The sequence below is a fragment of the Anolis carolinensis genome, chromosome 4 (genome assembly GCF_035594765.1).
Source record: "Anolis carolinensis isolate JA03-04 chromosome 4, rAnoCar3.1.pri, whole genome shotgun sequence".
NCBI classification, from domain to species: Eukaryota; Metazoa; Chordata; class Lepidosauria; order Squamata; family Dactyloidae; genus Anolis; species Anolis carolinensis.
Genome location: NC_085844.1, coordinates 74,132,613 through 74,145,670, shown reverse-complemented (window position 1 = coordinate 74,145,670; position 13,058 = coordinate 74,132,613). Strand labels below are relative to the sequence as shown.

Genomic DNA, 13,058 nt, shown 5'->3' with positions numbered 1-13,058 from the left:
GGAGGCCTGACTGTACTTACTTCCATTATTCCAAAAATGATAATGAGATTATGTAAGGGGTCACAATCACATTTTTTAAAAATGGATAGTTCTGTCTTCGACTGCATTTTAAAAAATATCATCTAAATATCTTGTTGCAATCTCTCTTTAAACATCAAACTTGGATTCTTTCCAACACAACAATCATTGTGAATATTTCTGAAGAGAGAGTTTAATTAGCATTGACTTGATTCTGATCCAGGATTACATGTACTTGCCCTTCTTTCACAGCTGTGTTGACTTTGCACTATAAAGATGAATACATCCCAGTCTTATTCAGAGTTAATAGCTCTTATCTGCATTTATGACAAATAGTCAAAAGCCATTAAGTTTTTTTCTTTATTTGATCTGCAGATGACTCCTAAGTCTAAAAGGAAGAGTATCCATAGCAGAATGTTGAGACCAGTATCAAGAGCTTTTGGTGAGTGAAATTCTTTGGTAGCATTTCTAACTTTTTATGATATATTAACCTTCACCCTAAAGTTTCAATGTATGAGAAACATTTCTATCAAACACTTAAACTTTTTAGAAAGGTTCAGTGATTAATTTTGTTTTACATACTTAAATTTTGATATAAGAAATGGTGGCATGACACACAATAGGAAGCGGCTGGGATTTTTGTTGTTTGTTTATTTTGGTATTAATACCATTAAATTGGTAATAATACCATTAAATAATCACCACATATTTTATTTAAATTGTTCATTTAGGTTATAAGCATTACTGGTTTAACTTTGTATGAGTTCACAGTGCAAAAATGAAGCTGAAAGTCTATGTGAAATATGCTTAAAAATCTGAAATACTTAGAGTTTTGCAACTGTGTAGCAAGAGACACTGTAAAAGAATTTTTACATATATGTATAGCCCTATTTATGGCCAAGCCTTAGAATAGTGTACCCCTCACTCCTTCCCTTACACAGGCATAGATTAAACAAATCATAGCCATATTCAGGTTTTCTGAAGTGAATATAATAAACACACAAAAAAAGGAAGAAAAGTACATTACTCCAGCCTCTCTTTGGGTGTCTCTACCCTGTAGAATTAATGTATTTTTATAGCACTTTCACTACAATGCTGCAGAACCATGGGAGTGGTAGTAAAACTACAAGTGAGCACTTAGCCAGGGGGTGCAGATGCAGTATTAAAAGTGGAGGGGGATTCACACTATACACTTAGAGTGTTGTGATCCCACTTTTATTGCCATTGCAATATCCTTTGGAGTTATAATATTAGCAGTTAAGGGCTGGTATTTAAATTCCAGCCGGAGAACTCTGGTGCTCCACCAAAGGAGCTCTAAAACTGATTTTTTAACTGATTTATTTTGCACTGTATAATTTTTTATATATGCGTTTTATTGTAAGCCGCCCTGAGTCCTCTGTTGGGTGAGAAGGCCAGGATATAAATATTGTAATAAATAAATAAATAAATAAAACTGACCAATCCATTTCTAGATGCCTCTTTTCACTAAGATAAAATTATGGTGTAGTCACACCTCTGACTTGAGAAAGTAATATCTACCATCTGAATTTCAATATTTCCCCCAGAGATGGAGTTTGACCTGGATAAAGCACTGGAAGAAGTTCCTATACACATAGAAGACCCACCATTCTCTTCTGGGAGGATGGACAAACGGACATCTGGGTTCATGTCAGAGCTGCCTTCTGAGGAAGGGAAGAAACTGGAGCACTTTACAAAATTAAGGCCTAAACGGAATAAAAAACAACAACCAACACAACCTGCTGTGAGTGGAAATATTTGGGAAGACATTGTCCTTCATAACATATTTTAATAGTCTGTGGCCACATCTTGAGATATCTCAGAGCCACTGTCAGCCTTGTTTTCCTGTTTTTTGCTTAACTGTCAAACTCTTGATAAAAAAATTGTTGTTTCTCAAACTATAAAAGCCATAAGTACTAATATTGAAACTTCTGGTTTAAGTAAGACTCCATGTTTTCATCAGGTGAGTTCTGCAACTCCTCAGGATGGAGAACAGAATGGTCTCATGGGAAGAGTGGATGAAGGTGTTGATGAGTTTTTCACAAAGAAAGTGACAAAACTGGATTCAAAGTAAGTTTAAAAAAAATGCAAGTTTTATAGTCTCCAGAAGTATACTTGGTGAAATTTTTGTTTTCCTTTTTAAAATCAAAGTAAATCACAAACAGCTAGAAGTGATATAATAGTACAGTGCAAATGATTTGAATGAATTCTGAACTGAATTTTAACGAGGTCCAAATTTAGATTGGATCAGTCGAATTGTGTCTCAGTATGGCCAGATGAGTCCAAATTATCTTGTTGCATAATATTGTGAAATTGCAAGAGTTTGTCACAGCCAGATAGATTAAATAGCAGCAGAAGCAAATTTGTTGAAAAGAATGAAACTATAGGAGAAGGAAGACTACTATGTTGAGAGAAAGTAGCCAAGAGCAAAATTGTTCCAAACTACACAGAATTAATTAAATGTGTGGGTATTTTCAGTTCATTCAGCTATTTCAAATTATTGGTTAGTTGTCTTATGTGTTTTGTCATAAACATATCCCCATCCACCCCAAAAAAAACTTTGTTGAAGAAATATAATATATAAACAGCTAGATATCTTGGAAATTAAACGAGTGTGAATTAAAATTAAGAATCAAGTCCTGTATGAGAAAATCATTGCTTGTTGGCAGCTCACTACAAGATGGCATGAAAACCTGTTAATTTGTAACAGTAAGATGTTAAGTCTCATTTATTTATAGAATCGAATTCAGTTTCTCCTAAAATACCTGGAAAGTCTGGTGACATGCCAAAAAGACAGTGTAGCTTTCCTGACACTTTCATTGTTTTCTGTCCATTTGTGAGTATACTCTCCAGCTTTCTTTCTTTGCCTATACATTCCCCATATTTCCCCTGTTTGAATTTATTGTACAAGCCAGATACTTTTATCCAACTTTTATTTCCCACTTTTTCTGTTATCCTACTTATGGGAATCAGTTGACAATTTATGTTGTACAGATCTTTGATACAATAGTAGCCTTTGTCCTTCATGTCTTTCCACCAGTTGGAGTTGAACTCCTTCTCATACAAATATTCTAAGGGTGTCCACTTCGATGTTTCAGGCATCCATATTGGCTGCCATTTTTCCATATTTTTAGTGCTAATTTTTGGAGGCTTCTTGTTTTTTAATGCTTGCCTCTAGATTTCTTATGAATAGATCAAATATCCCCTCTCTCTTATTTACTACATCCTGTATTTTAGACCATTTTCTCTTTTCCCTAATCTACTTTCTAGTAGTGGTTTTAATTTAAACGCATCATTGCATAGTTCCAGGTTTGTTATCCCCCACCCTAATTCTTCCTGGTGTGTATAGTATACTTTATTTGAGATTCTAGATTTCTTATCACCCAGGATCTACTCCTTAATGGTCTTGTTCCAAGTGTTAATTTCTCTTTGGTTAATTTCTAATGGGAGGACCTGGAATAGGTGCATTATTTTTGGAATTAAGAACATGGCCATACAGCCCGGGAAACTCACAACAACCCAGTTATTCTGGCCATGAAAACTTTCGACAACACATTGAACATTTTAGCAGCTTTTATTTTACTAAGAATACTTACGTTCTTTTTACCCCATCCTTTCATGGTCTTGTGAGGCCCCTGGTGGCACAGTGTGTTAAAGCACTGAGCTGCTGAACTTGCGGACCAAAAGGTCCCAGGTTCAAATCCCGGGAGCGGAATGAGTGCCCGCTGTTAGCCCCAGCTCCTGCCAACGTAGCAGTTCAAAAACATGCCAATGTGAGTACATCAATAGGTACCGCTCCGGTGGGAAGGTAACGGCGCTCCATGCAGTCATGCCGGCCACATGACCTTGGAGGTGTCTCCAGACAACACTGGCTCTTCGGCTTGGAAATGGAGATGAGCACCAACCCCCAGAGTCGGTCACGACTGGACTTAACATCAGGGAAAACCTAACCTTACTTCATGGTCTTAAGGACCATACCTCTTCATAGTTACTCTCCATCATCTTTTCTGTGTTTTTTGTATTGCAGCTCCTAAAATTTTTATTCTCTTCTTTCCCATACCTATTTCCGTTATTTTGTCTATTTCTATTTTTTCTAGTCTATTTACTTCTAAATACATAATTTCCAATTTATTTATGTTTACCCCAATCCTGTGTTTTTTTTCATAGTTTTTTTTCATAGTATAATTTTTAGTTTTCGTATTCCTACTAAAGCAGTGATTCTCCACCTGGGGGTCGCGACCCCTACAGGGGTCGATCGGCAGTCTGAGAGGGGTCGCTCCGCTGCCTCCTTCGGCCTGGCCTCCTTCACCTCCCCAGAGTGAATGCCGGGCCCCCTCTGCCAGACAAACAGCCATAAGGAGGCGCTTATATAAAATGACAAAATCACAGTTTGCCTTTGAGAATTATTATTATTATTTTCAAGTCATGAATGGTTGAATCTATGAATTCAGAATCTGTGGATATGGAGGGCCGACTGTATTTTAACATAAATTTGCCTTTTTGATATACTAGGAGATCCTCAGCCAAAGGCTCAGACGGTGGTGACTCTAGTGAACCAGCTGACGAAAAGAAAAAAAGAGATTCTCGGAAAAGTGGATTTCTCAATTTAATCAAATCTAGATCCAAATCTGAACGCCCTCAAACTGTAGTGGTGTCAGAAGAGCCCTCTTCGCCCAAAGTTGGTGTCAAAAGCACTGCAGGGGACACTACAAAAAAGGAGTTTAAATTGGCTGAACAGAATGGAAGCACTGAAAAAACCGAGGAGTTAAAAACACCAGACTCAATGGAAGAGGCTTCCTCAGACGATACTTCTAAACTTGAGAAGCCTGACAGCAAAGGCAGCCCTCAAGGAGGGCGTAGGTATGGGGTACAAGTCATGGGCAGTGGCCTTTTAGCGGAAATGAAAGCCAAACAGGAACGGAGAGCTGCATCCGCACAAAAGGTGAGGGTGTGTATATTTCATGGCCAAGATCAGTTCCTACCCCTGCAGGTGTTCATTGTAAATGAAGGATTCTTGTAATGATAATTGGTATTATAGAGGGACTCATTTTGGTGGATAGCTTGAGACATTTGATAATGGCCAAGGTGGCTTCCTGGAAATCTTCCCGTTTCTGTACTGCTGTCTTTATTATTCTAAATTAGCACATTGCCTGAGCTTTGGGATACAGATGGCTGTTTAGATTCAAATCTAGATGATACAGAAACAATACCATAAGGAATTTACTACTTGATACATGGCCTAGTAGAGTCTTATTACAGTTACTGATGATGAGCAGGTGCATGCTAGATGAAAGATGGCAAGCGCTCTGCGTCTATATGCGCTCGCTTTGAGTTTGATGTGTGAATTGGCACAAACACTGCAGATAAATGAATGGGGATTACTCCTCTCACCCAACAAACATTGTCAGTAGCTGCCTTGCTCCATCTAGTGTTTGAGGAGATAAATATTACATTCCGGATACAAACGCAATGCAAATAGGGTCATGTATCATGGATTGATTATTTAATTAATACATCAGAGGCTTTAAAGATAAGAAGTACTCAGTAAGAGGGAGCCAGGTTTTAAATTGTTTCCTACATTTTCCAAGAAGTTACGTAAAATGTGGAAAGGATAAAAAAAATATTGTTTATCTACTTTATGTTGATCTGCTAGTTAAACATAATGGAATTCATTTTAGCAGCTCAATTAAGCAATTGAAGTGATGTCAAATATAGGATCATATGCACTGATCATTTGGATTTGATTATTTATCCATTAGCAATTTTACATGCTTTTCTTTAAATCTACTATGTCAAAGAAGAGTATTCTTGCAATGTCCAAACATTATTTTCCATTCTTCTAAAAATGAAGACAAGTTATCATTTTTACCAAGTTTCATCTCAACATATTTAGTATTATGTGATTGCAGCCCCATCTACACTTCCATATACATAATGCAGCCCGTAGCTGCATTATATCATCAGTGTAGACTAACATAATACTGTATAACGAGTCTACATTGACTATATAATGCAACTGAATAAGCTCTTTAGCGTTTCCTCACAGATCATAAAAATCACAGAGTCATAAAAACATTAAGTTGAAAGAGACCACAAAGGTCATCCAGTCCAACCTTCTGCTATGCAGGTATATAATAATAAAAGCACTCTCAGAGATGGGTTTCCAGCATTTGTTTAAAATCCTCCAGAGAAGGAAAATCAACCATACTCTGGGATCATAGTTGCAGAGTGAAGGAAATGCAGGAAAAATGTCGATATGCTAATAGATTTGAATAAATATCCTGCCTTTTCATCCTCAAGGTAATTCAAAATATTTTTTAAAAATGAAAATGAAAAGCATAGAGAATTATAACCCTAGATAATAGAACTAATGACAAAAGACATTTAAAAACCTTACTAAGCCTTATTAAAGCAGTTATTATTAAAGCTTTTAACACGTCAGATTACTTAGTACTAAAAAGATAGTAGAGTACATATTACTTGTACATTTCTAGAGAGAAAGTTCCAACACTCAACACACAACATTTTCAGTGATTATACCAGTATCCACCTCCTTACTTATGAAGATGGAGACTCTAGAGAAGTAACTCTGAACTATATCTTACAATGCTTGGGTCCCATGAAAATTAATAAAGTGATGCATTGGGTTTGTTGTGCTTGAGTCCAGAAACAAATAGTTGAGTCCAATGCATCACTTTATTAATTTTCATAAAATGTGTTCCCTAAAGTCAAACCCAATCAGCCATCTGTAGTTTCCAAACATGCTTCAGCAGCAACTCCATATATCATGCATTCTGTGTGTCCATGCATAGTCAACTCACCTATCAACATATGGCAGTAACCCGTTCAATTTTACAGAGTTTTATCAGGCAAGGAGTACTTAGAGTTGTTTTGCCATTTCGTTCTTCTGAAATATAACATACAACACCTGGTATTCACTGGTGGTATCCCATTCAACTAGTAACTGGACTGATACTACTTAGCTTCCAAGATCAGACAGAATATGGTGCCTTTAGGGTATTTAGGTCCTGTATCATGCACTACATTAAAATAAATCAGATAATTTTTAATGCAAAATCCTGTATTCTCTGAGATCTGGGAAACAATATTCTATAAAATACTATTGAAAGTAGTGCTGGAAGACTGTGTTTATAAAGGATATTTGATTGTTCTGTTCTTTTTATCTTATCTGCTTGGTTTTTAATGTATTTATCCATTATTTTATTTTGTGTATTGTTAGAATGTTTTAAGTTTATGTTAAATATGTTGTTGTTGTTCGGGCTTGTCCCTGTTGTGAGCCGCCCCAAGTCCCTTCGGGGAGATGGGGCGGGATATAAAAATAAAGTTTATTATTATTTATTATTTTTCTCTTTTAAAGAAATTTGGGAATGATGCCCGAGACTCAACAGATCTTTCAGTGAACTCAGAACGACTAGATGGAGGTGGTGCTGGTGAGTTGCTCTGTTTGTACTATTTAGAGAATTTTGTAAAGCTACTACATTAAGGCTGCATTAACTTGAAAAATACTTGTAAACAGCTGGAGGATTTTTCCAGAATTTATTTTATTTATTTAGATTTATTTTTGGAACAATAACAATTACTAAAGATATTACTAAAGACTGAATTAAACATGTTAAATATACCTGGAGTCAAAATATTCAAAGTACCAGGAATGAAGTAGAATGTGCAAGAATGCTCTTTGCTCATTTTACAATATGTTGACACTCTCATTGGTATCATAACGTACCCTACAATGTAAATAATTTAATTTTTAAAATTAGCTTATAAGGATAGATGATAAAGATATTTTTTCTCTTTCATTTGGGGGTAAAGGGGAGTATAACTGCAAGTGTGATAGTCTGTTCCAGAAAACAACATGGTAGCAGAATATCTAAGAAAGAGTATCTAATAAGTATCTAGGCAATTGTTATCTTCATGCCACAAAATCCAAGAACATGTTGGTATCAAGATAGAAGAGCAGCCCCCTTAACCAACTAAGGGCAATAGCCCAACAGGGCTATTATGACAGAAACTAATGCCAGCTGTTTTATTTCATCTGAACGAGCCCAACGTCTGCCCCAGATTGGTAGTGAAGGCCATGCTTCTTGAATTCCTTTCCTTTCTTCCTACCAATTTTTCTGTGACCAGAATAGTGCATGTTACATTTTGAAAGCTGACCTACTTTACTATATTCCTTCATTCCCTCTGTAGAGAAGTATCCTGGCCTGCCTTGCATGTAGTTGGTGTCAGTTGCTTAGCTGCTCTTCATTCACAGCGCAGTAGGGAAGCTAACCTGGAAAGGTTCCAACAGGGAATAATTAACCAGTAACATCATCTTTGCTAGGCCTGGAAATCAAATTCTAGGGACTAAGGATACAAACACAGAAGCACCTCTCAGTGTGTGGCTTGAATTTGCCTTCAATCTATGTAGAATTGCTTTATAAATGCAGATGAATAGTCAAGAAACACTTTACAGTTTTTAAAGGACCTTTAGAGTGGAAGACACCTGCTAAGAAATAGAATTATAGCGATCATTGACAGAAATTGTATTCTTTGTCCATGATGAATAATGTCACATCCCATATGATTCCATTTCAATATGGATAACTGGTTAAACAATTAAAGCAAGGACTTCTTTGTTTCAAGGATAGCTGCTGGATTCAAAGCAGGAAATCAGATAAAGCCGTTCTTCTGCTGTTTAGCTTATCAACTTTTCTCCAGTGTTTGAAAGTTTCTAATATTATATATTCCCTTTATGTCAAAAGTGAACAGTTCCTGAGTCTCCTGAGTAAAGATTTTTTTCCCCCTTGGACCATTATATATTCTTCTTCTCCTCAGACCACCTGCTGTAGTCACCTATTCTTTTTTTCTTCGGCTTCCTTCAGCATACTATTATCTTTAGTCTCACATTTATTTTGCTTCTTGAGAATTCTTCTCACCTTGCATTCCCACTTTTATCCACCAGCTTGTTCAACCTCCATTCTTCTGTCAGTCTGTAGCAAGAGAGAAGGCAGACCTCTAATGTTAATCATTAAATTATACCACCATCCATTTCTGCTTCCTAAAGTAATTCTGAGATCACTATCAGGGGCATGTTAGAACTTTTAAAATAAAAATTGAATGTACAAAACAGGAGTTTATTGTAGGTAAAGTATGTAAGAGCCAAAAAAAAAAACCTCATGCATGTTAGATTCTATCACTAAAATATTTGGAAGCTGTAATGATTGCATGTCATTTTGAGGCATGGAAAAAGCACTTCCATAGCAGCAACCACATGTAAATCAAATGTAGATCAGCATTTATAGCTATCTACATATTTTTTTAAAAAAATCTTGTCTGTACATATATTTTTTCTTCGTGTACTCTGTGAATGCACACTAATGGAGAGGCTGCGCCTGCGCAGGTCCCAACGGAAACTCTTCCCAAGCTGAAGTTTAAATTTTGGCGGTAGCCACGCCCCTCCGTCCCCGGAGGGCATATAAGGCAGCCCTCGGCGTCTGCTCTCCAGTTCCTTTTTTTCCGCCGCAAGGTTCACTTCGGATTCTCATGTCTACGACTCGCTTCAAGCGCTGCACTCAGTGTGCCGCTAAAATTCCTGACTCCGACGGCCACGCCAAGTGCCTCTACTGCCTCGGAGAAGCACATGTCGTCGGTACCTGCCGTTTCTGCCTGGCCCTAACGGCCCAGGCTCGAAAAAATAGAGCCGCGAGGCTTAGAGCGGCGCTCTACGAAAAATCGCTCGCTCCTGAACCCGCTCCGTCGACTTCGGGCACGAAGTCGCCGCTTAACCCGGAATCGATGTCGTCTTCAGCGGCTAAAGCCCCTTCGGTCTCGTCTAAGGCGTCCAGAGCCTCCAGGTCGTCCAAGGCCGCTAAACCACCGTGCACTCTCACCACGGCCACGGTGTCGACACGTTCTGGTCGGGTCGGTCCTTCCTCGACGTCGAGCTCGGTAGCTTCCGTTTCCTCGGCTCGATCCCAGCTCGGGGCTCCTCCATCGACCTCCGCGATGAAGATCGCCTTTAAAAGGGCTCATGAGGAAGCTCGTCGGACCCAATCCGACTCAGCAATGATCCCTCCCACACCGGGTAAATCCCTGAGGGTTCCATCAAAACAACCGCTCGCTAAGAAGAGGGCAACCCAACGCTCTTCCTCTTCTGCCTCCTCCAAGATGGATGTCCCTTCTTCGGCAACTTCTTCTAGAAGGTCTTCTCCGATCGCTCCCGCTCAGCGACCTCGCCAGCCTTCTCCTCACCAACTCTCGGACGGCGAGTTGCAGGACTCACCCCACCACTCCACTCAGACAGTGGTCAGGGTCCCATCTCCTCGACCTGCTGCTTCTCATCGTTCATCTCGTCAGCAGCTTTTTCCCCCGACCTCGACACCGGAACGGGGTAGACAAACCACTCGCCTGGCTCGAGCGGTCCAGGCTTCGGCCTCCAAACAAACTCGGCTGCAGATAGCTCCTGCTCTTGAGGCGGTGCCGCCACCAGAGACTGTGTTGTCATCTCCCCCCCAGTCCCCTCAAGGGGCTGGGGACGATGAGATAGAGTTTGATCGCCCGGATTCTGCTCTCTCGGCCTCGGTGGTATCCTTAGGCCTCGATCTCTCTCCTCCCCATGATGCCTATGAGGTGGATCCTCCTTCGCCTACCGACAACATTCGGGCTTTCTCCGAGCAAATGATTAGAATGGCTGATGCCCTGGGTTTAGAAATTAAACAGACTTCCAAAGCAGTAACTGACCCGGTTTTCAAACGGGTCCAAGCCCAGGCCCCTCCAGCCACGCTGTTGCCGTTCTTACCCTATCTCCTCGATGTTATCCAATCTTCGTGGAAAACCCCCTCCTCGATCCCTCCTACCTCGAAGAGAATCGAGTCTTGGTATCGTACGGATGACGACACCTTAGAATGGCTTAAACACCACCCCGACCCGAATTCCATGGTCGTGAAGGCCTCTCAGTCCTCCGGTCGTGAATCCACTACCCCTGCAGACAGAGAGGGTAAAAGGTTCGACGCGGTCGGCAGAAAGCTCTACTCCGGAGCCCTTCTACTTTGTCGAATGGCGAACTATGGGGCCTGTATGGGGGCATACCAGCAGATCCTCTGGGAAAAAGCTCAGCCCTTCTTCGCGAAGTTGTCCGACGAAGACCGGTCGGTCATGTCCACCCTCCAACAAGAGGCCGATTCGTTAGCGCATCATCAAATCCAGATGGCTAAGCATACGGGCGACACGGCCGGCAAGATGATCGCCCACGCCATTGCCATTCGCCGCCACGCCTGGCTGAGATCTTCCGGCTTATCTTCTTCCTCGAGGCAGGTCATCGAGGACCTCCCCTTCGACGCCATGGGCCTCTTTAATGCTGGCACCGATGACAAGCTTAAAACCAACCATGACTTTAAAGTTCTAGCCACTAAATGCGGCGATCAACCCCAGGCTCACCGCACCAAGTGGTTTCCTCAACGCTTTCGACGCTTCCCGCCTCCTTCTTACCGCCAGCAATCTTTCAGACGTCCCTCGGTATCGAACAACCAAAATCGCCAACAGCCCCGTCGGGCCGCACAACCTCAAAGACAGCGCGGCCGGGCCACCCCCACCGCTGGTCAACCTATCCGGCGTTCCTGACGCCATCTCTCCTTCCAAAGACTCTTTCTCCGGTACCGATGTCGTTCTCACTCCTCCGCACCCCTCTCCTCCACCAAATCAACCTCATGGTCTCTTTATAGACCGCCTGGCTCCCTTCTTTCACCGGTGGAAATCTATTACTTCAGATGCCTGGGTTCTAAAAATTGTCCAAGAAGGCTATGCCTTAGAATTCGAAGAACTCCCTCCCACCGGTCAGGTCCTTCTCTCCAACCCCTCTCAAGAAATTCTCGCAGAGGTCGACGCTCTCCTCGCCAAAGGGGCTATTCGGCCTTCTCCATCGGCACAGGACCCTCAAAGCTTCTTCTCCAGGTACTTTACGGTCCCGAAGAGGGGTGGGGGCCTCCGCCCAATTCTAGACTTGCGCATGCTCAATGTCTTCATACGCCCAACCAAGTTCAGGATGGTCTCCATCGCCTCCATCCTCCCGATGCTTCACTGCGGAGACTACTTCGTGTCTATAGACCTCCGAGACGCCTATTTCCACGTGGCGATTCGAGAAAACCACAGGCGCTTCCTCTCTTTCAAGGTCCTCGACCAAACCTACCAGTTCACCGTTTTGCCCTTTGGCCTCGCTACCGCCCCAAGGGTCTTTACCAAAGTCGTCGCTGTTGTGGCTGCCCACCTCCGGCTCCAGGGGATCACAGTTTTTCCCTATCTAGACGACTGGCTTCTGGTCGGATCCGACCCTGTCCTACTCCGTCGACACGTCGACTACACCCTCTCTCTTCTAGATTCTCTCGGTCTCCAGCTAAACCACGAAAAATCTCACCTCAACCCGTCGAACAAGATCCGCTTCATCGGCGCCCTGTTCGACTCAATCGCTCAGACTGTCTCGCTCCCGCTCGACAGGTTTCTAGCTCTCCGTCATCAAATCATCTTCTGCGAGACCCACCGAAGAGTTCGGGCTCGATCCATTCAAATACTGCTGGGCCACATGGCCTCCACAGTCCTCACGACCCCGTTCGCCAGGCTCCGTCTCCGGTCCCTGCAGAGGTGGTTCATAGATGTTTTCAAGCCATTTCGCCACCCCAACTCGAGGTTTCTCTCGATCCCGCCTCATGTTCGTCGGTCGCTTCTCTGGTGGAAGTCCCTCTCCAACGTCTGCAGGGGTCTTCCGTTTCACTCGGTTCCTCCCTCGATCACCATAACCACAGACTCATCCAATTTCGGCTGGGGAGCCCACATGAAGGGCCTCACTGTTCGGGGCCTCTGGTCTCCCTCCGAGAAGGCCAATCACATAAACTTTCTCGAACTCCTTGCTATCTTCAAGGCTCTGAAAGCCTTCTCCCGCCTGATCTCCCAAAGATCTGTCCTCGTACAGTCAGACAACACAGTAGCAGTATTCTACATCAACAAACAGGGCGGCACGGGCTCAAGGA

The 13,058-nt window shown here is 41.9% G+C and overlaps 1 protein-coding gene across 2 annotated transcripts in view; it reads left to right on the top strand.

Moving 5' to 3' along the window:
• The window catches only part of carmil1 (capping protein regulator and myosin 1 linker 1), a 198,087-nt gene that overhangs the window by 169,762 nt on the left and 15,267 nt on the right, over positions 1-13,058 (top strand). For both annotated transcript variants that reach the window (XM_062980635.1, XM_008108781.2), the window contains 5 exons: positions 394-460; positions 1,584-1,780; positions 2,000-2,106; positions 4,549-4,978; positions 7,415-7,487. In XM_062980635.1, the coding sequence (XP_062836705.1) occupies positions 394-460; positions 1,584-1,780; positions 2,000-2,106; positions 4,549-4,978; positions 7,415-7,487 (874 nt within the window). The remainder of the gene's footprint in view (positions 1-393; positions 461-1,583; positions 1,781-1,999; positions 2,107-4,548; positions 4,979-7,414; positions 7,488-13,058) is intronic.